The sequence below is a fragment of the Mirounga angustirostris genome, unplaced genomic scaffold (assembly GCF_029215605.1).
Source record: "Mirounga angustirostris isolate CCGP_5_RB_7025 unplaced genomic scaffold, mMirAng1.0.hap1 SCAF_5, whole genome shotgun sequence".
Lineage (NCBI taxonomy): Eukaryota > Metazoa > Chordata > Mammalia > Carnivora > Phocidae > Mirounga > Mirounga angustirostris.
Window position 1 is genome coordinate 139,889,149 of NW_026991713.1, and position 27,262 is coordinate 139,916,410.

At 50.6% G+C, this 27,262-nt stretch overlaps 1 protein-coding gene across 5 annotated transcripts in view; it reads left to right on the forward strand.

The window, feature by feature from the left end:
- RAB11FIP3 (RAB11 family interacting protein 3) overlaps positions 1-27,262 on the forward strand; it is an 85,388-nt gene that overhangs the window by 43,231 nt on the left and 14,895 nt on the right. For 2 of the 5 annotated variants that reach the window (XR_010411770.1, XM_054507402.2), the window contains exons 2-6: positions 2,122-2,215; positions 11,353-11,444; positions 18,284-18,495; positions 22,061-22,210; positions 23,743-23,877. Coding sequence is in view for 4 of the 5 variants with exons in the window: in XM_054507402.2 (XP_054363377.1) it covers positions 2,122-2,215; positions 11,353-11,444; positions 18,284-18,495; positions 22,061-22,210; positions 23,743-23,877 (683 nt within the window). In the remaining variant the exon portion in view is untranslated. The remainder of the gene's footprint in view (positions 1-2,121; positions 2,216-11,352; positions 11,445-18,283; positions 18,496-22,060; positions 22,211-23,742; positions 23,878-27,262) is intronic. The other 3 variants (XM_045874574.3, XM_064592225.1, XM_064592226.1) reach the window with 2 other exon arrangements.

Sequence of the window (27,262 nt, forward strand, 5' to 3'; positions counted from 1 at the left end):
TATTTATTAGTTTTCACAATAATAAACGGTTCACTAGTAACCTCCAATGATGACCAGTTGTTTTTTGTTTGTTTTTTTTTACCATATTACACCTTCATGGATTAAAACATGTTTGATGTGTTTCAGTCCACTGAGTTATCATTCTCATCAGTGCTCATATTCTCCTTGTAGGCTGTGAAGGCCTCTTCAGGATGGCTCCTGAGTCATTGGATGTTAACTAATGAGTCTTTAATAGCTTCTTTGCTTTCAGGTGTGACGGGGAGTCTGAGCTCCATTTGTACACTTCCTGGCCGGTCTCCCAGGATCTTGGTTTCTTTTCATGGGAAGTGGGGTTTAAATATCACAGCCTGGTTGCTAGGGTGTTCACTGTTAATTGGACAGAATTAGAAAGTCTTGTTTTATTTAATACGTCATGAGTGATCTTTGTTTTATTTAATACGTCATGAGTGGTACTTTATAGTAATGCTTCAGGTTTACATACAGGATTACCAGGTGTTTGCTTAATGCCTTCACTCTGGTATCTTTCTTTCCTTTTTCACTTGCATGAGGGTGCCTGTCCGGAACAACACTTCAGACGATGGCATTGGAACATTCCTTATTACTTGGTTTTGCTGCTGAACAGTTTAATGATAATCAGATTTTCTTTTGTGAAGTCAGTTGAAGTTTGCGTAGCTATTCAGAGGGTTTTTCCCTTTAAAGTCCAGGAAATTCACCAGAGCTAGTCCTGGAATAGGGTCTTCTGGGGTCCGGAGTTGGTACTTGGTACCTCAGGTAGTGTTTCAACATGCAGTGAAAATTTTTTTTTTATTTTAAAGTTTTCTTAAATATAGTTTTAATATTTGTTCTATACCTTTGCTTTGATTTTTCTTCTCTGGGACTTTTGTTATTCATATATTAGATCGTCTTTGCAGTATTTGTCACTTTCTCTTCAATCCTTTTTATCTTTTTATTCATTTATTTTATTTTTTTGTTAAAGATTTCATTTATTTTTTGAGAGAGCACGAGTGGGGGGAGGGGCAGAGGGAGAAGAAGACTATCCGCTGAACGCGGGATCCCGATGTGGGACTCCATCCCAGGATCATGGGATCATGACCTGAGCCGAAGGCAGACACTCAACTGACTGAGCCACCCAGGCACCCCAATATTGTGATTTTAATTTGCATTTCCCTAATGACTCATGATCTTGAGCATCTTTTCATGTGCTTTTCTTGTGTCTATCTTATTTGGTAGAATGTCTGTTTAAATGTTTTGCCCATTAAAGAAAAATGGTGCTGTTTGTCTTGTTGAATTGTAAGTGTTCTTTATACATTCTGGATACAAGTCCTTTATCAGATATATTATTTGCAAATGTCTTTTCCCAGTCTGTGTCTTGTCTTTTAGTTTTACTATCAGTGTCTTTTTTTTTTTTTTAATTTTATTTATTTATTTGAGAGTGAGTGAGACTAAGATCACAGAGGGAGAGGGAGAAGCAGACCGCTGCTGAGCAAGGAGCCTGATGCGGGGCTCGATCCCAGGACCCTGGGATCATGACCTGAGCTGAAGGCAGACGCTTAACGACTGAGCCACCGAGGTGCCCCGACTAATGGTGTCTTTTGAAGCACAAAAGTTTTAAATTTTGATGAAACCTAGTTTATACTTGAATATATAAATGTATCTTCTTTCTGAGGAATTTCATTCTCTATAACATCCAAGTGTGAATCATCTTTTTATGATTTTTGATATTCATGGTCTACTTGCCTAAGTTATTTTTACGAAGGATTCTGCACAGCCTGCAAGGCCTCTTGGAATGGATGGGTGGTCTGTGCTGTGTTAATAATAGTCTAGATATGGGCTAGAATAATACCTAAAACTTCAACACTTCTGATCTTCTCAGTCGGGAAGCATGACTGTTGACTTTGAAAGCAGGATCTTATTTCCATCACTGATGGTCCTGGGTGCTGTTGGCAGCTTTCTCCTGGGAGGCCTCCTGTCTTTGGCTGGTGCTGTTGGTGGCTCTTATTCTCAGCACCACACCTTGCAAGTAAGCTGCTCGTCTGGATGTGGTGAAAGGGTCGAGTGCAGAGCATACCGTTCCTCTGATTTTGTAAGGCCAGATAACATATTCTTTCTTGACAATTTCAGGTGAAGGACTTAACGAAATACTTGGACCCCGGCGGGCTTGGTGTGATCAGTTTTGAGGACTTCTATCGAGGGATCACCGCTATCAGGAATGGAGGTCAGTCTCCCCCACCGTGTGTTTCCCTCTCCTCATGTCCTCTGCTCCAGCCCTCGCCTTGCTGTGCCCTCACCCACCCTTAGGAATGCCCCTTTGGTTGGATTTAACATCTTCCCTTCTCCTCCAAGCCCCTAAAATACCCTGGGTTTCAGGGTGCTTTCTCCCTGTCCTTTGCCCCTCACACACCCTATCTTCCAGAACTGACTAACTCAGCCTCCTATCCATAATGTTAGAAAGTTACCGCTCCTTTCCGTGGACATGCCAGAATATCGAAAGGCTTCCACACGAGCACCCACATACATGTACACTTGTTGTTCTGCAGGCCGCAGGCTGCTTCGTTTATATCGTCGTGGATCCGTCCATACTCTGCCTGGCCAACAAAGCCATCTTTTTTTTTTCCCCCAATGGGCTGCGTTTCAAATCATATACTCCTGTACACTTCATCCTAAGTGCTTCCACACGTGTTGTAGTCATTACTGAGAGTTAGTGTTTGTGGTCTTACTTGGAGTAAAAATTTACTTATGGTAAGTGCACAAATCTTGAGTAAATTTTAAGTCACTCTGAACTCTGACAGTTCTTAATGCCTACTGATGGAAATCCCTGCCACATGTTACCATCACCACAGACAGTTCCCTCACGGCCATCGGCGGCCCCTCCCTCCTCACTACACCACCTTGGCTGATTTTCATCACCCGGGGCCCCTCTTCTGGGCTTCGTTCACACAAAGGGAATCAGCAGCATGTGCTTCACATGTGGCTTCTCCCTTTATGGTGTTTCTGAGATTCATCCATGTTGCATGGATCAGAGTCTGCTTTTCGATTGCAGAGCAGTGTCCCTTTGTATGTTTGTACCACATTTTGTTAATCTCTTGCCCAGGGGGTGGACACTTGGTTTTGGGCTACCATGTTTCCAATTTGGGGCTGGGATGAATACAGCTCCTACTGACATTTATGTATGTCTTTTTTTTTTTTTTTTTAAGGTTTTATTTATTTATTTGACAGAGAGATAGAGAGCACAAGTAGGCAGAGAGGCAGACAGAGGGAGAGGGAGAAGCAGACTCTCCACTGAGCAGGGAGCCCAACGCGAGGTTCGATCCCAGGATCCTGGGATCGTGACCCGAGCTGAAGGCAGACGCTCAACGACTGAGCCACCCAGGTGCCCCATTTATGTATATGTCTTTGTGTGGACACATGTTTTCATGCCTTTGGGGCCTGGACACAGGATGGGATGGTTGGTTTTGTGGGTGTAAGCTTAGTTTCTTACACACTTTCACAGTGCCCATATGCTGCCCCTTCACTTCGAATTCTGGAGCTCTGGAGAGCCCTCTTTTTCTCATGACCTAGCTTCAGCCAGGTGTTTTGGGGGTGATGGTGGCAGGAAGGCACTGGTTGCAGGTTCTTCCCTTTTTCCTGCACTTGTCAGAGAAGGAGGAGGAGGAGTAGACCTGGACAGGACCCGCAGTGGCCAGGTCAAAGGATGCCCTTGGACCTGAAGTCTTATCAGCAGTTGTTGGTAGAGTTACCTGTCTTGTCTGTCCCCTGTCTGTCCACTCTATTGCCCAACAGTGTCGCAGAGGGGCTGGGTTTCCTAAAACACTGAGGCTGGGTGGCTCTGAGATGCGCTCTGTGTATCGTGACCTGTATTTACCTTTTGCTCTTTCACCCAGTCAGTCCACACACACATGAGTACCACCATCGCCCAGGGACCCTGTGGGCCTTTGGGTCCAGAGCATACGTCAGTGTGGTGGGTGGGGACCCTGCCATAGGACCATGCAGGCCAGCTCCAGGTAGGGGCCCTCTCTGAGGAGGGCTGGAGTGAGGTCTGGTCCAAATGGTGCAGCTGCTCTGAGGCCTGTGTGATGAGCATGACTGAGCTTGAGGATGGAGAGGCTGCAGGCCCTGGGGCTGCTGTGAGGGTGGCACCACTTCCCGGGCACATGGGGCCTGGTGGGGAGACATGGAGAGTGGGTGGAGCAGCAGCCTCTGGGAGGTGGTACTGGCAGGGGATGGGCGATGTGAGAAATGCCAGGTGGGCTTGGGGATGAGGAAGAGAGCCCTTGGGTGACTTAGCGTCACATGCCCGTGTCTGTATCCGTGTAACCAGTATGTGGTAACCCTTATGTGATTTTCCGAGGTTAGGGATGCAGTTAAACACGAAGTTGTTTAAGCCTTCACGCTTTTGCACAAAGATTTTAGTGGTGGCTTCATACAAATTTTGGCCTTTGCTCAACCTCCAGTGCCTTTGGTGGCTTCCTGAACAGAGCACATTCACGAGCCCCCAGCCATGCTCCTCAGGACCTCCCTGGGCCACTGCAGCGGTGTCCAGGACCCTTGGGATGGCTTTGTTCTCCAACAACTTCTGTCAATTAACCTGTGGGAAACTCACGGTATTTGCTTTTTTCTCTTAGTTTTAAAATCCAGTATGATTTCTGACTCATCAGTTACTTAAAAGTTCTTTTAACTTCTGTCTTTTAAAATGTTGTCATTAATCTCACACCTACTTGTGTGTGATAGAGAATGGGATCTCTGTGTTCATTCTTTGACATTGGTTGGTTGTTTGGTGGTCTGCCACGCAGCCAGGTCTTACACATGCGGTGTGCGAGCTTGACGGTGCGGTGCTTACTCTCTAACCGAGGTGCACGTGCATGCCTCAAGCCGTACCACGTGTGTCTGTTTGATCTCCACCTCAGGGAGCAGCCGCGCCTCCCACAAAGGTGGTGGCATCGTTAGTTGTAGATATCTTCTACAACTAGAAGCTCACGTAACTGACTGGCCGAGTGTAGGCTTCGGAGTTGATGGTGATGGAACCCAGAGGGCCCCAGGACTGGGGGGTCATCAGAGAAACCCTCACGGCTCTGCCTGACAGCTTAGGGCTAGGAAGGCAACAGATGCATAGAGGCCAAGCCTAAGACACCTGGCAGTTACTGTTGCCAGGAAAACAAGCAGCTGAAACACAGGGAAAATGTGCTTCCACAATACTGCTTGGCTGGTAGTGAGTGCTATGGAGTCATAATAATGAAACACATGGAATATTTATGTAACCAAAGATTAGACAACCATTTCGGAAGGTTGAGGGGAGGGAAAGTGGGGAAGCGTATGCTGAAATCCTCAGGTACTATGCCAGGATGTCCGTAGAAAATTCTAGAATCCAGGAACTCATGGGAACTATTTAGAGGGACGAGGATGACAGGCTAAGGGTGTGAGGACTGCTATCAGCACTGGTCTACTGTCCACAACGGGAGGGGTGACACGTGCCCCTGGGTTGGCCATGGCCACCCCGCATCACAGACAGGAACCCATTTCCCTGGGTGACCACAGAAACCCAGAACGCATGAGCTGCTGGCCACAGCGCACTGGCCTGCCTCTCAGGCCGGAAGCTTGCCACACGGCCTTACCGGCAGGACAGCACCATCTGTGTGTCTCCAGGCCTAAAACCATGGAGCTGGAGGGGCGAGACTGGGCTTCCTTGGGTTCAGGGGGTTGGGGAGTCCAGACTCCTCTGAAGGATCATGGCTGAGAGCAGCAGTGGGAGTTGGTCCTGTGGGTGTGGGCAGGAAAGAGCCCAGGGCAGTGGCCAGCCAGACGGCTGGTGCCGTCCATGTGGCTCTGAGGCCCTCTCTCAGCCAAAGTGCACAGTCCTGTTGCCAGGCTGGGGCTGGTCTGTTCTGATAAGCAGAGTTAATGCACACTGAAGCCAGATCAGCTATAGGAGTTCCTGGGTGGTCGTGACCTGGGAGTCAGCAGGTGCTTCTGGAAAACGTGTGACCCACTGCTGTAAGGAAACCCTCTGGCCTCTGATGCCTGGCAGGAGAGAAGAGCTATCTCTGCTGAGGCAGCTTCTTTCTCTATGGAGAGGGAGGGGCTGCTGGCTATGGCCCCACGTGGCTGTCTTGTGGGTGGCATGTGTCTTGAAGTTGAGTGACTTCAGGAGCATATGGATATCAGTCTGCTGAGAGAAGTGGCCGTCTTGAGAATGGCCTGTCTCCTTGAGGCCTGATCTCACCCTGACTCACTGAGACAGTATCTTTGTCAGTACCCACCACCCCTCCTCCCTCCTCCTTGCCTTCATGTGGGACATTCCCCCTTCTGTCTGCCGCAGGGATTGGTAGAGGGGAGCTTGAGGCCAGGCCCTGGGAGGGGTCCCGGGCTCTGCCTGAGAGGAGCTGGCCAGGGCTCTCTGTCTCCATCCATAGCTTGCTCCAGCCTGCTCTCCCCTGTAGACCCCACCCCTGGCTCACCTGGCCAGCTCTACCTGGTCCCTTCCCATCCACCATGGCCCCTGGCCCTCTGCATTCTGTTTGTCCAGTGCTGCATCTGTACTTCCTTCTGAATCTGGGAGCAGCCCCCGCTACTCTGAGCCTGCAAGTCAGGAGACCTTGGTGAAAGTCCTGCCTCGGCCCAGCCCACACACCCCAAGGAGCCCCACAGGAATTGTTTGAGTTTCAGGATTTTCACATTCTTTTGGATTATCGTTCCACTTTGATTTAATTAAAATAAAAAATCCCCCAGCCAGTCCCAGAGTTAGCATGGACGCTCCAGGAAATAGTGAGCCCAGCCCCCTGGCAAGGGCAGTGCAGTTCCGCGAAGACACCTGAGCCGAGCGTCAGTGCAGCTGGTCCAGAAGACCAGCAGGAATTTCTAGAGAACACACAGAATTGCACAACTCCAGGGCTGGGGAAAATAGTATAGAGAACTCGGGGCTTTCCTCATGATTCTTTAATCTTTCCATTTTAATTTTTTTTTCCTTTTCAACTAATTTCTTATTTTATCAACTCTTTAAGTCTTTTTTAATTTCCATTTTTACAGTTACATTTTATCTTTTCATTGTATTTAATTATATATATATATATATATATATATATATATATATATATATATATATATGAAGTTTTTCTTTCTTTATAATTTTGGGATCTAGTTTCTTCTAACAAATAGACCAAAATACACCCAGGATCTAGTGTATTGGTCTATTCTGCTCACCTGTCTGATTATATTCTCTCTCTCTCTTTTTTTTTTTTTTGGTTTCTGGTCTCTGTTTAGTGTATATTTCTCTGGGGTGGTTGTTCTTATTTTAGTGTTTTGTTCTCTCACTCATCTATTTTCTGGACAGAAAGACAAGATGGAAGTGTTGTGTTTTTTCTGTGGTGAAAACATTCTGGAATAGAAGTGTCCCTGGAGGGTGAGGTTTGGTGTCAATGTGATGCCACATTGCAGGTGTTGTCCCCCCTCCCTGGAATTTAGCCTGTGGGGGGCAGACTCCTGCTCCTGAAGTGAGGTGGGAGGCCTTGGACCCTGAGGGACAGTCTGCTGCTGGGCTGCGTGACCAGGGGCTCTGTCCAGCGTCTGGGCTGAGGGTGGCTGCCGTGATGAGAGCTTGAAGCAGGCAGACTGGATGAGGGCTGCATCCGAGGGCACAGCTGAGACCCATGAGGACTGTGGGCCCAGACACTGTGCAGCCAGACTGCTCTGGGCTCCGGGGACACAGCGCATCCCCTGCCCTCAGGACAGCCCACAGACAATGAGGCAGGGCTGCTACAGGAGGGGACAGGAGCTTGGGAGGAGGGTGAGCAGGGGTGGGGGGCGCCTGGGTGTGGCACCCTGGCATGTCTGGGGGCTGCAGGGAGGCCACTGTGTCCAGATTGGGCATCTGGGGTTAGAAGGCAGAGGTGAGGGTATTAGGGGTATGGCCAGGCTATGGGCAATAAGGGAAGACATGGATGTCTCTGCATGGTGGGTGGTGAGTGGCCCCTTGGCTCAGTGCCAACTTACCAGGACCATGTCCTGGAGCGGGCATGAGGGGCTGGGCCTCCAGGTGGCCGTTGCCCATGTGGGCTCGGGGGAGGCCATGCTGGTGGGGACACCCCACCTGTGTGCATCAGACATCCTGCCAGGTGGGCTCAGGGATTCAGGCTTTTGTTTTTCTTTTTTCTGTAGTTTGATCTCATTATTTAACTTTGGTTAGGAAAGGAGAGTGAAAATAAAACAATAATAATAAAAGCAAGTCAAAGCTGATTTTGAAATTGTTGTTTGATAGCATTTGGGAGGATGGAGCACAATTGCCAGAGCCAGCAGCTTCCCACCGGTGCCCACTTCAGGTGCTCCTCCGGCGTGCGGGCAGCCTGCTTTGGCTGGCAGGCTTATTCTGCACCCAGGAGCGACCCAGCAAGGGACTTGGTGTGTTGACCCAGTTGGCAGCAAAGTGCAGGGAGATTTTCACTGTCACACCACAGGCCTTATTTCAGGAATAGAATGAGTTGGGGTTGGGGGAGGATTGCTACAAATAGGCCATCGTGCTGGCCCACCCCCACACTCTGGAAGAATAAGATAAATGCACATTAAAAATGTCCACTTCCCTGAAAATTGTTTTAGTTCATAGAAAACTAACAGGAGAATCATATTTCGTTCCCATCAGGAATATGAAAGCACCAGCTATGTTCACATCCCCTTGTCCACGTTGTGGGACAAGACCCTCTTGGCCATTGTCCACCCCTCGTGGCTGAGCACATGTCCGCCGCATCTAAAATGGTCAGCTGCGTTTTGAGACCTTTGAATTCTGTGTTTCAGGGTTTTGAAGGGAGAGGAAGACTATTACCATCTGAGAGGGGAAAATAGGCCAAAGATAGTCTAGCTTTTTACAAAATAAATGTGCAGTCTCTAACTGTACTGGGGTAATCGGTCCCCCACCACACCCTTGCCCCAGAAACCAAAAACGTGAGTCCACAGCAACCCTGGCCCCCTCACCTGCACCAGAGACCCAGACCTCCAGCACAGGGACTCCAGCACGTGCTGGGTCCACCTGCGTGCTCGCAGGCTCCTTCTCACCTGCTACAGTCTGTCCCATTCGGATATTTAGCCACACTCCTGGGGAAAACAATACGAAACAACACAAGTACCTATGGTTCTTTTTTTTTTTAAGATTTTATTTATTTGAGAGCGAGAGCGAGCACAAGCTGGGGGAGGAGCAGAGAGAGAGGGAGAAGCAGGTTCCCCACTGAGCGGGGCTCCCGATGTGGGACTCCATCCCAGGACCCTGAGATCATGACCTAAGCTGAAGGCAGACACTCAACCGACTGAGCCATCCAGGTGCCCCAAGTGCCTATGGTTCTTAAAAGCCACATAGGGGTTTTTGGCATAAGAGCTTTAATCACTACTGCAAAGTAGTTTTGAGTTGGCATAGGCATCTTACAGTTGCTGAATACGTAGATACTTGAATTCACACAGTTGCCGAAAGAAAGCATTATGATTCTATGTAAGTTGAGAGTCCTTTAGAAACAGGACGGAATAGCCATGTGTCCTACAGCTGCTTTGTGGTGAAAGTCCTTCAGGACCCATTCTCCCGGCTCTCGTGGTGACTTCAGAACCTGGCTGGGGGACAAGAGGAACATCCTCTGCTAGCTCAGTCAGGAGCATGCGACTCTTGATCTTGGGGTTGTGAGTTTGAGCCCCACACTGGGCGTGGAGCTTACTTTAAAATAAGTAAAATAAGGGACTGATATTATGTTAGATTATGTGACATACATTGAGTAAGTAACTGACATATTTTAAATAAGTAATTCCTATGATCTGTTTTCTGCTCACAACACTGACACCCAGTGTGTGGGTTTTCATCACCAAGTGGTTCTCCAGCTCTCTGGGGACACCAGCTGGGTGTCCTACAATTTAATTTGTTCCGACACCAGCTGTCCGGAGTTCATGAAGACCCCACTTCAGGTGCCTAGGCCACCCACACTTCTGTCTGACCTGGCAGTGAACCCAGGGTCCCCAGTACCCCTTCTCAGGTTTGATAATTTGCTCTAATGGCTCATAGAACCCAGGGAGACACTTTACTTACCATTAGCAGTTTATTTAAAAGGTTACAAATGAACAGCCAGATGAGGTGTATAGGGTGAGGTCTGGAAGTGTCCGGAATGCAGGGGCTTCTGTCCCTGTGGAGCTTGGGATGCACCACCTTCCTGGCATATTGATGTGTTCACTACCTGGAAGCTCTCGGAACCCTTTCATTTGGGGTTTTTTTGGAAGGATCCATTGGTCGTTGGTGATGGGCTTGGTCTCCAGCCTTCTAATCACATGTAAGGTCCCCTGGCCACCAGCCCCTGAGCTCCAAGAGTCACCTGGGTGGTGTGAACCCCGGTGAGGCTGAAAGGGGCTTGTTATGAACCACAGCAGATGCTCCTCTCAGCCCCGACACTCAGGAAATTCCCAGGAGCTGGGACGAGGAGCACATAAATGTTTCTTCTTACGTGGAGGTGACACAACTTAAGGAAACACAGGCGTCTTCCATCGCTCACTTGCTCCCTGGAATGTCTTGCGCCCGAACAGTGCTCAGGAGACCGTGGAAGCAGCACCTCCTGCAGGAGAAGGGCCCATTGCTGTTGAGAACTGAGTGTGTTGGAGAAGTGATGTCTCTCTTGCTGATGTCAGACTTACGGTCTGCCCGTTGTGAAGGGATAGCGTTTTCTTTAAAATTTTCCTTATTATGAAATAAAACATTTATTGCAGAAGATAAAGTTAAGCAAAAACAAAGGAAATAAAAACTGCCAGTGAGCCCAGCACCCAGGATGAGGTGCTGTTTTGGTCTGTTTCATCGTACTTACACCTCCCCAAACACACCCAAAGTCTTAAAAAATTTAAGTCTGATACCTAATACTTTTTAAAGCCCACGAACAGTGTAACAGGCTTGAGATCTTGCTCCTCTTTACGATGCTGTTGGGGGTTTAATTAATTAATTAAATGGTTTTATTTATTTATTTTAGAGAGAGTTGGAGTGGGGAGGGATAAAGGGACAAGAGAATCTCCAGCAGACTTCCTGCTGAGCAGGGAGCCTGATGTAGGACTTGATCCCAGGACCCTGGGATCATGACCTGAGCTGAAACTGAGAGTCAGACACTTAACCACCTGTGTCCCCCAGGCGCCCCAATGCCATCAGGGTTTTTAAAGAAACAAACATTTTATCATTCGGCTTCCACGCCACCTCTGGAGGGGGGACCTGCTTTCCTGTGTGAGCCATGCTGCTTTCTCCCCCGGGCTTCTCCTGGGCTGTCCGGAGGCCCTGCTCTCATTTACCACTGTGGCGCCTTGTCCCTTGGGCTCTGGGGATGCTCTGGGTTCCCTGCTGAGCACGGGTCTTCTCTCCTGCAGAGTCCGATGGCCAGCTGTGCGGGATTGCACCTGCCCAGGACGAGGAGCCGCCTGCCTGCCCCGATGAGTTTGACGACTTCGTTACCTTTGAGGCAAGTGGTTCTCACTGAGGGGCTGAGAAGGAGTTTGACGTGACATGTCTTCCTTTATGCCTTCTGAGTCCTGCTCCACGTAGTGGTGCCTGGGCTAGTGTTGCAGGAAGTGCCGTGGAGGTTAGAGCCAGGCCCACCCTGCAGGCCTGCGCACTCGGCTGGGAGCTCTGGGGGCTCATGGCTGTGGCTCACCGGAGGCCATGGCGCGGCCTCCTGGGGCCTGTTGTCAGCAGAGGGCTGGGCTGGGCTGCTAGGGCTCTCCAGTGGTGTTGCTGTCACCTTCTGCCAGGCTGCCAAGCGAAGCCAGAGCGGGGGACGTGCTGTGGAGTTCTTGCTTTACCAAATTGCAGATCGTTGTCTGGGTTTAGGGACTTCCAACACCTCATGCTCCTTTGCCACCTGCCCCCACGGTTGCTGTGGATACCTGGTGTCACCTGTAACTGCGGGTGTTTTGTTCTCTGCATGGCAGGGAGGAGGTCTGTGAGCACAGCCACAAGACGGGCCGCACAACTGTGTCCCACCAGTGGAGAGGTGGGCAGATGCCGGGATAGCCCGGGTGGCTGGACGTGGAAATTTGCTTATTAAAAATATACATCAGAAACTCCGGAGCACCCAAAGAGCTGTTGCCCAGCGAGGGGTGCAGGGAACAGTGCTGGGCTGTGATGCGGTGGCCGTGAGCCTTGGCGCCTTGGTAAAATGGTGGTTGCACGAGGCAGCTTTCCAAAGTCCACAGGAGTTCACTACTTTCTCTGGGGTCTTGTGTCCCGGCTCTGAGGGTCAGCCCTCAGATAACGTGGGTTCACTTTCTGACTCTCACTTCTGATGACACAGGCCTCTGGGCCACTGGGGAGCATTCAGCACTCACAGCTTTGTCCTGAAGTTCCAGCCGGGTCTGAGCCCCCCAGGGGCAGGGACCACCCTGCCTTGCATCCTGTTTAGCGGGATTGGTGTGTTTGTTCTGTGTGTATGTGACCTGGGGGTGCCAGGGCCTGTTGGGGCGTTGGAGGCCAGGTGCCAAATGGGGCACGTGCTGGCTGCAGGCCCGTGTGGCTGGGTGAGGGGCTGCAGGCGTGCAGGACTCTGATGTGTCACCTGTCACATGAACTGCCAGACCCTGTGGTGGGGAGACGCTGCTTACCTCACCGGAGCAGGGCCGGCTCCCTTTGCACAAGGTGTACTTTGACACACCTTGGATTTTCCAGGAATGCACCTTAGATCAGGGGAGTCCTTCTTTCCTTGTTTGGAGCATCTGGGGGATCGCGACACTTACGCAGACACTTGTGCAGTGAGCCTCAGACCTTTATATCACCTTCCAGCAGAGCCAGACCTGAGCATCTGCATTAGCATCTTCCACTCCGTCCCTTGCTCAGGTTTCTACTAGGGCGTTATATCAATTTCTCACACTTTATGTGGAGGTGGGTATAGTGGGTTGAATGGTAGTCTCCCGAAAGATATGATCACTCGGAACCTGTGAACGTGACCTTATTTGGAGAAAGGGTCTTTGCAGATGTAATTAAGTTGAGGGTTTTGAGATGAGATCCTGCTGGGTAGTAGGCTGGGCCCTGAATCCAATGACAGGTGTTCTTAGGAGGAGGAGATACACAGGAGCCCCGGGAGGGAGCCACAGAGGCTGGAGGGACGGAGCCACGTGCCCGGGGCTGCCTGGGGCCACCAGGAGCCTCCCCTGGAGCCTTAGGAAGAGTTCAACCTTGCTGACACCTCCAGAACCAAGAGAATCGTTTCTGTTGTTTCAGCCACCCAGTTTGTGGTAGTTTGGCAGCCTAGGACACTAACACAGGGAGTTTGTTACTCAGGGTAGTGAAAGGCATCAACACATTTTGTACTTAAAGAGCTCATTTGGCCCAAAAGTGTGGGAGCCTCTGAGGCTGGGGCTGCCTCCTGAACCCTGGGCGGAGTGGGCAGGGGGTCCTATCTGACTCTGGCCCCCTCCTATCCTCTGTGCTGGTCCTGCCGCCTCTGTGTGCCCTTGGGGGTTCTGGCTCCCACCTTGCTCATGTCACCTTCAGAAGGCACAGTGGGAACCGATGTTTCAAAGAATGCAAAAGGGATGCTTCTGATTTTTTTTTCCCCCAGAAAGGAGAAAACATTTCTTTTTACGTTTTTTGTTGTTACTTTTGAAAAATAATTAATACTTTATATTTGAGCAGTTTTAGCTTTTCAGAAAATGGAGCAGATAGTACAGAGAGTTCCCATTCTTCCCCCCTCCCCGCCCCCCATCTCCCTGACACACATAGTCACAGTTTTCTCCATCATGAATGTCTTGTATTAATTAGTGTGGTACATTTGTTATACTTGATGATCCAGTATTGATGTATTGTTGTTAACAAAAGTCCATAGTTTACATTAGGGGTCTCTCTTGGTGTTAATGCATTCCGTGGGAGTTTTTTTGATTAGAATTTTTTTAAAAGATTTTATTTATTTATTTGAGAGAGAGAGAGAGACCACGAGTGGGGTGGGGTGGGGCGGAGAGAGGCAGAGGGAGAGGGAGAAGTAGACTCCCCACTGAGCAGGGAGCCCGATGCGGGACTTGATCCCAGAACCCTGGGATCATGACCTGAGCTGAAGGCAGACACTTCACCAACTGAGCCACCCAGGCACCCCATGCATTCTGTGGGTTTTAACAAATGTACAAGGTTATGTGTTCACCATGTAGTATCACACAGAGGAGTTTTGATGCCTTCAGTACCCTCAGCTCCCTGGATTCATCCCGCTTTCCCCGCTAGCACCTGGCAGCAGCTGATCTTCTGCTATCTGCATAGTTTTGCCTTTTCCAGAATGTCACAGAGTTGGAAGCCAATGTGTGGCTTCTGCTGACGGGCTTCTGTTGCTTAGTAATGTGCATTTAAGGCTCTTCCATGTCTTTTTATGCTCTTTACGATCTTCAGATGTAACTTTCAGGGGATTGGAACCAGGTACTGCGAAACTTATAGAAAGATGTTCTTTTAAAAAATCTTGCACATCCTATAATCTTAAAGTTCAGTAAAAATATGGGTGGAGAATATGTGCATTACACCCAAATATCCCATTTGGAGACCCTCTGCTGGCGATCTTCAGCGATAAATAAGCCTTGTGCTGACTTCCTGGCCGGACACACAACAGTGTGGGGCAGTTCACTGCTGGACTGCTCCTGGGTTCTCCTCTGCTTCCTGTTGGCTCCTTGCTTGAGACCCCTTCTGGGAGAGTTACTGATGTGGCCTTTCTGAGAACAGGGGGACGGGGTGAGGACTAAGTAAGATTTGTCACATTCACTGGAATGCAGAGGGGGAGGGTGGAGTGCCCAAGGCCCCTGCAGCGTGCAGGGGTGAGCTCATCTGTCAGGGTTTCTGGAAGGGCAATGGGAGGGTCACAGAGAACAGACACAAACAGAAATGATAAGAATTGTCCCGCTGTGCCTCCTCTTTTCCTCCCTCCTTCTCTCACCAAGGCCTCTAGAGGACAGAGCTGCCTTAATAAAATGATGGAGACTGTGTCTTTTGTGCAAACTGTTACAACAGAGGTTTGAAAATCAAGAAAAAAAGCCACTCTTGTGCGGTCTGTTAAAAACCCAACAGGGACATTTCCTGAACTTTGCCCCCCTTCCCTGGTCAGCATAGCAGGAGGATTAATGGAGCATGTCTGGGAGCAGGTTAAACTTTTTCCAAGGCTGTGATGTACCTTCAGGTGAGCACACAGGTTTTGCTGAAACCTCAGCAAACTAGCAAATAGGAAGGCCGCGAGGTTAGTTGCAAGAAGCTACGCCTGGTCTGGACAGCAGTTCCCAGTGTTTGCGATACTGTGGGGAGGGCATCCCCAAGAGCCGGTGTGTGGAGCCGGGCGAGGCCCGTTGAGGCTGTCCGGGCTCACGCCCGAGGGTGAGGGGAGCAGTTGGTGTCCCTCAGAGGGACCATGACCTGGGCAGTGAGGATACTGGGCAGCGTTGGCCACACCGGCGTCCGTGTCCATCAGCAGGTCCTTTGTTCACCGGTGAAGGTGATAGTAACGTGGCAGAGTTTTCCAGATGCACTTTGATTTTCCAATGAGTTCATCTTAACGTCTGCAACTTGTAAGTATTTTGAAAGACGATAACATAGATTTGTGGGCTTCTGGGCAAAGTTGGGTCCTGTGTGGTGGCAAATAGAAGCTGATGGGCCGGGTATGTGAGCTGGTCCTGTGTCTTGTGTAGGTTACGGGGGAGGTGGTCTGCAGTGATCTTTGCCTCCGTGGAAGGCAGATGTTTAGCCAACTGCTCTGGAAAACTGCCTGGCTTTCTGACACTTACTCAGGGCAGATCCTGGGGGTGAGCAGCTCCTGATCCCTTCAGGCTGCTGACTGCTCGGCACCCCCACCAGGTGTCTGAGTGGTCGGAGTAGCGGTGTGGGGACGGGACCTCCAGGGTACTGTTTCTTTATAATTTGAGGCAAACAAGGTGCAAGTGCGACCTTGAAGAGCCTTTAGCGGCATGGGAAGCAGTGCTCGTGTGTGTGACTCTCCTTCCATGTGGGAGGGGTGAGGAGATGAAGGTGCAGGAGTTGCCTAGAACGGAGTGTGTGTGCCCGACCTGCGGCAGTCGGTGTTGTGCGGCGTCTGTCTCATGGTTTCTGTGTCAGCGGAGGGTGACTTCCACCCTGAACTGTCCTGTCCAAGCTCCAAGGAGGGTTTGGACTGCAGCCCCGGCCTCAGCTGCACGAGTCTTGTGAGCTCCTCGCAGGTGAAATAAGCAGGCCCGAGTGCCTGGACCTCCTTCCCTTCCTGGGAAAAAAGGCACAGCTCCATGCTGAGTTGGCCTGCCCTTGCACACACTAAGTTGTCTGTCAGGGGCCTGGGGTCCTTGCCGGCCAGGGGGGAGCATTGTGCTATTTCAGAGGTGTTAGTTGGCTCTTTAAAAAGCTGACCTCAAGAGTTCAGTTCTGTTCCCTATAGGAAATCATCAGGGTCCCCAGTCCGTGTCTTCGGGGCCCTCGATGGGCCTGCTAGGTGAGGTTTGGGGTGTGTGGGACTCGCCTGCTTCCTGGGTCTGAGGACTGAGTGGTTGAGGAAGGGAGGGCTGCATGGGACTTCCTTGCAGACAAGGAGCGGTGGGGTGGCGCAGTCTTCCTCCTGTCCTTGGGTGACTCTCGGGCAGCACCCCTGTGTGAGGGTGCAGTGCCGTCTGGGCAGCAAACCCGCAGCCACCCCTCAGCAGACATCAGGAACCAGCTGTGGATTTTGTGCCTGCTCTGTTGTGCTTCCTCCGCGGGCCCAGCCCCTGACCTTCGGATGCCTGCCTACCTCACCGTCCGTCTCTGCCCATGCTGCCCCAGCTCGAGCACAGAGCCAGCCCTGAGCCCGGCAGGAAGTGAAACCTGCTAAGTGATGATGAGCCTCTGAAAGTGATTTCCTGGCTTCAGATTTTGAAGGGCGGGTTTTTTAGGGGTTCCTCAGTTGCCTTAGATTCCAAGGAGGATGGGTTTTTCCCTTGGAAGCATAGGTGATGCACTGTGTCTCCTGTCCTTCCACTTTATTCTGGCTGCACACACAGCTGGGACTGTGACCCCACAGTCTTCCAGGTTTCTTTCCGTACCTGCCTGTGTGGTCTCTTAATCTCAGTTTTGCAGATGAGGAGACAGGGTTTGGAGTGGTTGGGACCCCAGTATGGGGTCACTGGGCTGGTGGATGGTGGGTGGAGGGTGGACCCTGGCCTGTCATTGGTGCACTAGGATCCCTCCAGCTTGGCCTGGGCCCTTCATGCGTCTTCGATGGTGTGAGGCGCCGTGGGGGTGCGGCCGTGAGAGGCCCTCAGAGTTAGTGGAGGACCGGTGACTTTTTGTTACCATAGCACTTCTGAGCACACTGCCTCTGGTGACATCAGAATGACAGGACAGAGTGCACCTTTTCCAGCTACTTTTCTGGAATATTACTTGTTCTCAAGTTGTTAACCTCAGATTCTTTTGAGCATGAAATGTTGGCTACTTACCCTAATCAATGCAATTGCATTGTAATTAAAGCTGAGATAAATTGAAAATGGCCTGTTGAATGAATCTTTGGGTTTACGTCATTTGCATTGTGCTGCATGCTCGGCCATGTGCTGGGCGCTGGGTCCAGAAAAGTGAAAACAAAGATAGGTTTTGTGGAAAGTAGACCTTTAACCAGTGACAGTAATGGATTGGTCAATAATCGATGAGTTAGTATTTTGAGGTTAGACCGCATAATTGAACTTCAAAGCAGTAGCCTGAACATACATAACGGATATTGATGGTGACTTTTTAATTAGCATGTTCTTTTTTTTTTTTTTTAAGATTTTATTTATTTATTTGACAGAGAGAGAGATAGCGAGAGAGGGAACACAAGCAGGGGGAGTGGGAGAGGGAGAAGCAGGCTTCCCGCTGAGCAGGGAGCCCGATGCGGGGCTCGATCCCAGGACCCTGGGATCATGACCTGAGCCGAAGGCAGACGCTTAACAACTGAGCCACCCAGGCGCCCCGAATAAGCATGTTCTTATACTATTCTTTGGATAGAAGTAATTCCCATGCTGGTAGCCACAGCATGGGTGGCCACACTGGGATTTATCCTATGGTGCTGGGATGCCTTCTGTCTGTTTTAGGTACACTCACGTAACTAACTTTCAGAATTGTGTATAGTTTTTCTGCTTTGGAACACGTGTCTGTGTTTCCATTTTTAAAGATATTGGATTGTTTTGTTAAGCTAATGTTTCTGCTTAGAGGTGCGGTTGGGACCCTGCCTGAGGCTGTCTCTCCAGTGGTCTCTTCAATGCCTGCAGTAGGGCACTGTGTGGGGCATCGGGGTTTACGGACACGTGGTCATTTTAGGGTATGGGACTGACCCCTGGCACTCTCTCCTAGGCCAACGAGGTGACAGACAGCGCATACATGGGGTCTGAGAGCACCTACAGTGAGTGTGAGACCTTCACCGACGAGGACACGAGCACCCTGGTACACCCTGAGCTGCAGACCGAAGGGGATGTGGATAGCGCCGGTGGCTCAGCTGTGCCCTCCGAGTGCCTGGACGCCATGGAGGATCCCGGCCAGGGCGCTCTGCTGCTCCTCCCGGGCAGGTCTGTACCCTGGGTATTGTTCCTAAGACACCGAGTGGCCGTGTCCTGTGGGCAGATGGGGTTTGTGGAGGGGTTGGTGTCCGAGAGTGGTGCGGAATCCTTGTGGGACCTGGGGAGAATGTGGACCCTCCAGCGTGGCCTGGAGTCCTGCTGTGAGCCCACGCCCGCTGTCCTGAGCCGTCCATCAGCCACAGCTGACCGCCTTGCGAGGAGATGCTCCTCCTGCTGGCAACAAATAACCCTGGTTGTACACGCGGCATAACTTCCTTGGCTATAGAGAGAAACTTGATCCTGGTTTCTCACTGAAGTTCGTAGAAACCAGGGCAGGACACCATATTCAGGCCCCATCTCCCAGCAGGATCTTAGAACCTGTTTGTGTTTACCGCACCCCTACCCAGATCTTCTGTTCCTGTGACCCCTGCCCCTGCTCCAGGTGTCCCCATGTGTTTGAAGACTGTGGAGGGAGGGGGAAGGTCCGACAGGTGCGGACCTGGGATGCGAGCTTGCACTTTGCCCTGCGCTGGGTGGGAAGCCATCGTGCTTCGCAGCCTTGGAAGTGGTTTGGTTTTATTTCGTGCCGCTGGTTTTATTTGATTTCATTGCTCGTTTGGCTGTTGGCAGAGTTTTTGTTTCTTCCGCTTTAACTGAAGCATTGGGTAGTGGTATGTGAGTGCGGCCAGGCCGCAGCCTCGCTGGCGCCCTGGCCTGTAATGACAGCTTGTGCCTCAGCCAGAGCGACCACGTGGCATCGTGGCCTTTGTACACCTGGCTGCTTTCGCTTAACATTGTGGCTGTTGAAGTTCATCCGAATTTTTGTGCATAGTTGTCCATCGTTTGTTTTACCCTGTTGTGTGAGTGTGCTGTAGCTTTTTAATTCATTGCTGGTGGCCATCTGGGTCGCTGACAGCTTTGGCTATATGAACAAAGCTGCTGCAAACACCACGTGTCTCGCTGGCCTGTTTGTCCCTAGGGCTGGGACAGGGCTGCGCCTGCAGCATGCTTGTTGGGCTATGGGCCAGGTGCAGACCGGACTTCTCATAGGTGCTTGCCTGCCCGCCGCCTGTGGGCTTCTGCAGTGTTGGTGTGGGATGGTTCTTCCTTGCATTTCCCAGATGAGCACCTTTTCTTGCGTTTATTGCCCGTTTGGAGATCTTTTTTGTTAAGTGCCTGTTCAAGTCTTTTACCCATTTGTTTATTGCAGGGGTCTGCAGACTTTCTGCAAAAGACCAGATAATAAATACTTTTTGGCTTGCAGGCCATATGGTCTCAGTGGCTACTACTCAGGCTTTGCTGGTGAAGTGCAGTGTGGTTATGGTTCATGACTGTATCCCAATCTGACCTTAGAGAAACAGGCCATGGGTGTGATTTGGGGTCTTCCTGATCTGTTGGGCTGTTGTTTTCTTTTCTTTTCTTTTTTTTTAAGATTTTATTTATTTATTTGACAGAGAGAGACACAGCGAGAGAGGGAACACAAGCAGGGGGAGTAGGCGAGGGAGAAGCAGGCTCCCCAAAGAGCAGGGAGCCCGATGTGGGGCTTGATCCTAGGACCCCCCAGATCATGACCCGAACCGAAAGCGGACGATTGACTGAGCCACCCAGGCACCCCCTCTGTATTGTTTTAGAAATCTTTGCTTACTTCACATGACTATGATGTTTACTTCTGTTTTCTTTTAAAAGCTTTATTTTTCACCTTTATATTCAGATCTGTAATCTCTCCATAACTGATTTTTTGTGTGGGGTGTGAGGTTGGGATCATTTCCCAAATGAGTATCCAGTCGACTCAGCCTCAGTTTTGAATAGATTCCTCCTTCCTTCACTGTCTGGTGTCACCTTGGTCCTGTGAGGTGGCTGAGTGTGGGTGGGGCTGGGTCTGGACTGTGCAGTCTGTTTGTCCATTCTCGATCAGTACCACACAGTCCTTATACTCCAGCGTGTTATAGATTGTACTGTCTGTATGTCAATCCTCCAGGCTGTGTTGGTGCCTTTGGCCCTTTGCCTTTCCCTATGAGTTTTTGAATCAGCTTGTTGGTTTCTGGACAAAGAACTCTACAGGGATTGTGGTTAGAGTTGTACTGGTACAGCTTAATTTGGGGAGAATCAACATCTTCATAGTAAATCAGGTCTTCCAGTCTTTGAACACAGTATTTTGCTCCATTTATATGTATTTATTTATTTGTTTATTTTCGTTTAAATTTTTTTTTTTGAGAGGGAGTGGGGAGGGGAGAGACAGAGGGAGAGAATCTCAAGCAGCCTTCACGCTCAGCACAGAGCCTGACGTGGGCTTGATCTCATGACCCCAAGATCAAGACCTGAGCTGAGATCGAGTCAGACTCTCAACCCACTGAGCCACCCAGGCGCCCTCGTTTATTTATGTGTAACCATATTTACGGATATGCTTCAGAAGATGGTAAGAAGTACGGCGATCATCCCCATTTCGGTTCACTCAGGCTTCATTGTTTCTGAAAGCGGGTGCGTGTAGGACCATGGGATTTGTCCTTAGTGGCTTCAGAACTGCTCCGTGGGTGTGTGCATTTGTGGGTGGGAAACTGGAACTTGGTCTGAGTGTTGAGCAGCTGTGTTGGTCTGGGGTACTTGCACAGAGACCCATTTCCATCCCTGACTCTGCCTGCGGGGCAGTCACTTGGCTCTCTGAGGCTCCCTTTCCTTTTCTGAAAGGGGCTCTCAGATTCTTGTGTGGATTAGTGGTGAAGAGCTTAATCCAGCCCTGGTGGAGGAGCTGATGACATCACAGCTGTTTTCTGTTGCCCTTGGTGAAGCCCTGGGTCCCCTGGCATTGGCTTAGCCTCTGCCATCTCCAGGCATGCCCAAGCATCTAGCCTGGCCCCATGACCCTGTGCTCTGGAAGGTGGGAATGGAGGAGTGATCTCCCTCTCAGGAGGAGGACAAGTGCTAGCAAGCCCTTTACTTTGCCTGGTTGGACTCTGCTATTCTGAATTTTACATCACAGCAAAAGTCTGCACCCACACTGGCCAGTGGCTGTATGAAGAGGCATGGGGTGCATTTGCTGGAGACATGGGCCTGTGTCCGCGGCTGAATGCATGATGTGTGGGGCTGCTGAGCAAACTGGGATGTGCTGGAAGTGTACAACGAACCCCAGATTTCAAAGACTTGTTACAAAATAAAGAATATAAGGGCGCCTGGGTGGCGCAGTTGGTTGAGCGTCTGCCTTCAGCTCAGGTCATGATCCCAGTGTCCTGGGATTGAGTCCCGCATCGGGATCCCTGCTCAATGGGGAGTCCATTTCTCCCTCTAGCCCTTCCCCATGCTCATGCTTCTCTCTCTCTGTCAAATAAATAAATAAAATCTTAAAAAAAAAAACAAAAAAACAAAATAAGGAATATAAGAAATGATATTTTGGGTATGTTGGAATAAGTTAAAATATATTATTAAAATCAACCTATTCATTTACTTCTTTCTAACACGGCTGCTGGAACATTTTAACTCAAGACACATGGCTGGTGGCACATTCTGCTGGAAGGTACCGTCACACCTGCGGTTCTGGGGCCACAAGTCATAGTGTGTCACTTGTGTTTTGCCTTTGCAGATCCCACCTGCACAGCCAGTCCGTCGTCACAGTGATAGGTGGCGAGGAGCATTTTGAGGACTATGGCGAGGGCAGTGAGGCAGAGCTGTCCCTGGAGACCCTCTGCAATGGGGAGCACGGCTGCAGAGACCCTGCTTTCCCTACCCCCAGGTAACGCAGCCCTGCACTGCGGGTGTGTGTGTGTGCATGTGTGCACATGTGTGTACCCATTTGTGTGTGTAAATGTGTGTGAGGACAGGGGGAGGGAGAGAACATGTAAGTTCTACTCTGAGTAATTTCAATTATGTCATACAGTGTAGTTACCATGTTTTACATTCAATCCTCGGACCTTATTTCTCTTGTAGCTGCGAGTTTGTACCCTTTGATCAACCTTTGTGGGAGGCTTTAACATCGCAAATGATTCTTTGGATTCGTTTCCTTATAATTATCAGACGTCCCCAGATTGTCTGGGAAGTTCTGGCTGACTAAGCTGAAGTGCTAGGCCTGAAGGGTGAGACCTTCCCTCATGGAGCTGGATCCTCCCCCCTTGCCTTCCACTTAGGGCCTCACTTGTGTCCACACAAGGGGCCTGTGGCTGGTGACTGGCCCATCTGAGGGCGTGCCTGCCTCTCTAGGTGAGGCTCTTGCCTGGCTCAGCACCCGGTCCACGTCAGTCGCCTCCCTTTTGTGGCCAGTTCTTGAAACCCTCTCACTTTGCTGACAGCAGAAGCCGAGTATCTCTGAACCCACATCTGTGAGCCCCTTCCTTTGCCCAGACTGTTGCCCTGGCCCAGAGGACCCCCAGCCTGGGAGAGGGCCTCTGTGGCAAGTCTGGGAGTTGGCATGAGTGACGTGTGTGCGTGCTTTTAGCCGCTCTCCGCTCCACGTGCACATCCGTGGTGGTGTTGACGCAGAGGCGGAGGACTGGGCGCTGCTAAACATGTGTCTGTCCAGCTTGGTAATCTTTCTCGTCTGCTTAGTCTGTGCCGCTCACGTGGTCTTCTCACTGTTTTCTGTCTCACGTGTAACTTCTGCACTACCACTGACATTTCCCATCAGCCTGTCTTTACATGGAACTTCCAAACGGGCTTCCAAAAGCCAGCAGGTCTTAACGCTGCCGCAGGGCCATGGCTTTCCTCTTCCCGCAGTAGGCGCCCCGCCAGTACCCCGAAAGTCCATTTAGATTAGATCACAGGGAGGCAAATAGAATCCGGAGTTTTTAAGGAAGGTCTTAAAAATGACAAAATTATCGGTGATTCCTCATGCACGCACCGTTTTTGAGGCTGGTGGGCTTTAGAGCAGCTCTTAAAGTAGCTACAGTAAGTACAGGAAGAGACTCCACCTGTGCTTTGCTCTCACGTTGATGTGTTTTTGACAAAGGAGAAAGCAGTGTGTCCAGCCATTTACTTGTTAACGAAGGGTTTTTGTTTTACAATGAAGCCCATGGGCCACATCTATTTCTCTGAGCACCTGACCAGGAAGAGCAGGTGTGTGGCCAAGTCCCCTGCTGCTCGAGCTGGTGCGTGTCACCAGTCCTAGAGGTGACGTTGAGGGAGGTGGGCTCCCAGCGGTCTAAAGGGAAGAGCCAGAATCTTCCCTAGCCTGGTACCTGACAACATGCTTCTGTCCAGACCCTCCACGGAGTCACAGATAACCTGGGGGGCCCTCACTGTCTCCTGAACTGACACTTCTCGTCTCTCTAGCACCGACCCGCTTGCCGCAAAGCTGCACAGCATCCTCACTGATGAGGCTTTTGAGTTTTACTGTAGTCAGTGCCACAAACAAATCAACCGCCTCGAGGATCTTTCTGCTCGCCTGAATGATCTTGAAAAGAATAGGTAACTGAGTAGTGCCTGGCCTTGCTCTTTGTTAAGCGGGAGGGAGGGTCTAGTTAACCACAGTGCTGGCTGGTGGGCCTGGGCGGGCCGAACTGCAGCTGAAAGGCGAGTGTGCCGGCAGCGGGACCCTTCCTCTGCCACCACCCCCAGCCCCTCCCCGCATGTGCTGAGCCTGTGTTTGGTGCACTCTGCCCCCTTGCTGTGTGTGCATGCCTTAGTCCGAGCCACTGCTTCTGACCCCACGGGAGGGAACTACCTTCACATGCTGTGTGTCCTGCATGAGGAAGTCCGGCGTGTGAAAGAAACAGATACTGTCTCAATCTTACTAAAAGATTTCTTTAACTGAGAGTTTGTGAAATTTTAAATTAACATTTGGTCTTTAAAAACTGATTTGAGGGTGCCTGGGTGGCTCAGTTGGTTAAGCGACTGCCTTCGGCTCAGGTCATGATCCTGGAGTCATAGAATCGAGTCCCGCATCAGCCTGTCTTTACATGGAAGACCTGTCCTTACATGGAACATCTTTTCTGTGCTGAGAACCTGCCACAGGGCGGCCATAGTCGCCTGGTGGGTCCCCGTGGCTGACAGCCCTGCTGTACCTGCTGACCTACCTCTCATTCCAGTGCAGCACGTTTAATGTCTTTAGCCCCTTTCCTTATGTTCTGTGCAACACCCACCAACACAGGCTAGACTCCAGCAAATACCCAGTCGAGTGGGGAGGCTTCTTTGTGGCCAGTTGGCAGCTTCAAAGGGGAGTCTGCGGGGAGGTCCCGGTAGTACTGACAAGAACCTAGCCTTCTGGGGAGACTTGGGGGAAATGTGGCATTTAGTGACTTCAAAGACCTGCTGGGTCTATTGTAGGGAAAACCAGTCTTTTATTTTACATAGTGTGTGTTTAGCTGGGTGTTCAGTGCTCTAGGAAGGTCCCGCCACCTGGCTGGGGAGGGGTCTCCTATGCTTCCCATATGGAGATCTGCTGTCCTGCTTCAGTGGGTTCGAGTACAGGAATGCCATGTCTATTTGAGAGTTAGCACAAAGACATGTATCTCATCTCTCATTTCTGCAGTGATCTTTTCTGTGCTGAGAACCTGCCACAGGACGGCCATAGTCGCCTCTGCCGGGCCTTTTTTTTTTTAAGATTTTATTTATTTATTTGAGAGTGAAAGCGAGAGAGATCACGGAGGGGGAGAAGCGGGCTTCCCGCTGAGCAGGGAGCCCAATGTGGGGATTGATCCCAGGACCCTGGGATCACGACCTGAGCTGAAGGCAGTTGCTTAACTGACTGAGCCACCCAGGCACTCCCTCTGCCAGGCCTTTTGAGGGGAGCCTGGGACGCGGCTCAGTGTAGCTGGCATGTTCATGGGGCCTTGTGTCCAGTCTCAGCCATTTCCTGAGGAAGACCCTATCGAGGTGGGTTCATATGCCATTAAAATCATTACTGTAATCACAGCACAACTGTTGGGAAATTTCTCCCAAACACTGAAGTTAAGGAGATATAAATCTTGCTTGTTGGTTTCCATGGAATTGCCACAAAATAAATATATTTGGTTTTGGTTTGTGGATGGTAAAACGTGATTCAGTCCGAACTGTGTCTGGAAGGTTTGATGTCAAATATATTTTTTCTTTTTTTTTTTAAAGCTTTTATTTATTTATTTGAGAGAGAGAGCAAGCACAAGCAGGGGGGAGATGAAGAGGGAGAAGCAGGCTCCCCGCTGATCAGGGAGCCCGATGTGGGGCTCGATCCCAGGACCCTGAGATCGTGACCTGTGCTGAAGGCAGACGCTTTACTGAGTGAGCCACCCAGGTGCCTTGTCAAATATATTTTCTACCCAGTGAACCTCAGAACATGCCTGTGGTGATCCTGTTTTCCAGGTACCTGGGAGCCTCTCTGAAAAAATTCATTATGTAGAAATTAACAAGAATATTAAGAAGAAATCAAGAGTAAGAAGGTCTATTTTCCAATTATAAACCTCAAAACTGGACTGGCAGTGCGGTCCCTGCGAGGTCACTGTGTCCCGAGTCCCCCCGCTATTAGGATGAAGTCTGGGGTGTCAGTCGGGGTCCTGCCAGGAGAGGGGGCACACAGTAGTGTGAACGAGGAGGGTTTAATAAAGACTGAGTAGGGGCGCCTGGGTGGCTCAGTTGGTTGGGCAGCTGCCTTCGGCTCAGGTCATGATCCTGGAGTCCTAGGATCGAGTCCCACGTCGGCCTCCCTGCTCAGCGGGGGGTCTGCTTCTCCCTCTGACCCTCTTCCCTCTCATGCTCTCTGTCTCTCATTCTCTCTCTCTCAAATAAATAAATTAAAAAAAAAAATCTTTAATAAAGACTGGGTAACCGTAACTGGGGACTGAGTGATGAGGCGCTGGCTGCTGAGAGTGACGGAGGCTCGCCAGAACAGCAGCTTTGAGGGGCAGCCAGCCCACCTGGCACTGAGGGCCCACCTGCTGCCCGGCGCCTGGCTGCGGCCGTGGGCACCAGATGCCCCCCCTGGTGCCACACCGGCGGGACTTGTTGGGAACCTACCTTCTAGAGCTTGATGGAAGTCTGCCCTCTGGCTGCCAGAAAGCCTCACCAGGAGGGGCCTCAGCAGAGACGCTCTGTGGCAGAACTGCCCGTGGAGCTGCGAGGATGCTGCCGGTATACGGGGAGCCACGGGGCAGGCTCTGGGGTGAGATGGACCAGATGTAGCCGGGTACACGAGGACGTGTGGACACGTGGGGGGCCCTCTAGCACCCTCTACTGGTAGAAACTGCAAAGGAAGAATCGGAAAGGGGCTCGGATCCATTTCCACAGAACAAGTAGGAAGGATGAGTGTGGAGGTGGGAGGCCGTAAATCCATAACTGACACGGCACCTGTTTCTCCTCGGATAGAGTTTTCTCTCCAAGCCATGAGGGAGTCGTAGGTGTATCTGAGATAGCACGCTGAAGGGAGGCAGGATGGGGCTGGTTCCCGGTGGGCTGAGGCCCAGAGCTTAGCAGTTACGTTGAAAATAAAACTGGGGGCGCCTGGGGGGCTCAGTCGGTGAAGCGTCTGCCTTCAGCTCAGGTCATGATCCAGGGGTTCTGGGATCGAGCTCCACGTTGCGCTTCCAACAGGGAGCCTGCTTCTCCCTCTGCCCCACCCCCCCGTGCTCTCTCACACACGCTCTCCATGTCTCTCTCTCTCAAATAAGTAAATGAAATATTAAAACAACAACAACTCTGGACTTGAGAAATGAGAGACAAGGTAAGTTTGGCCTTTTTTGCCACTGCAGACGATTCTATCAGCTGGACGATATGCAATTGACCGTATTTACTGCCCTGAAGTGGCCGCAGGAAAGGCCTCTAAGTCACCGCCTGGGCAGGATTTTGGACCCTGAGGTTTCAGTGCCTAAGTTAAAGCTGATGA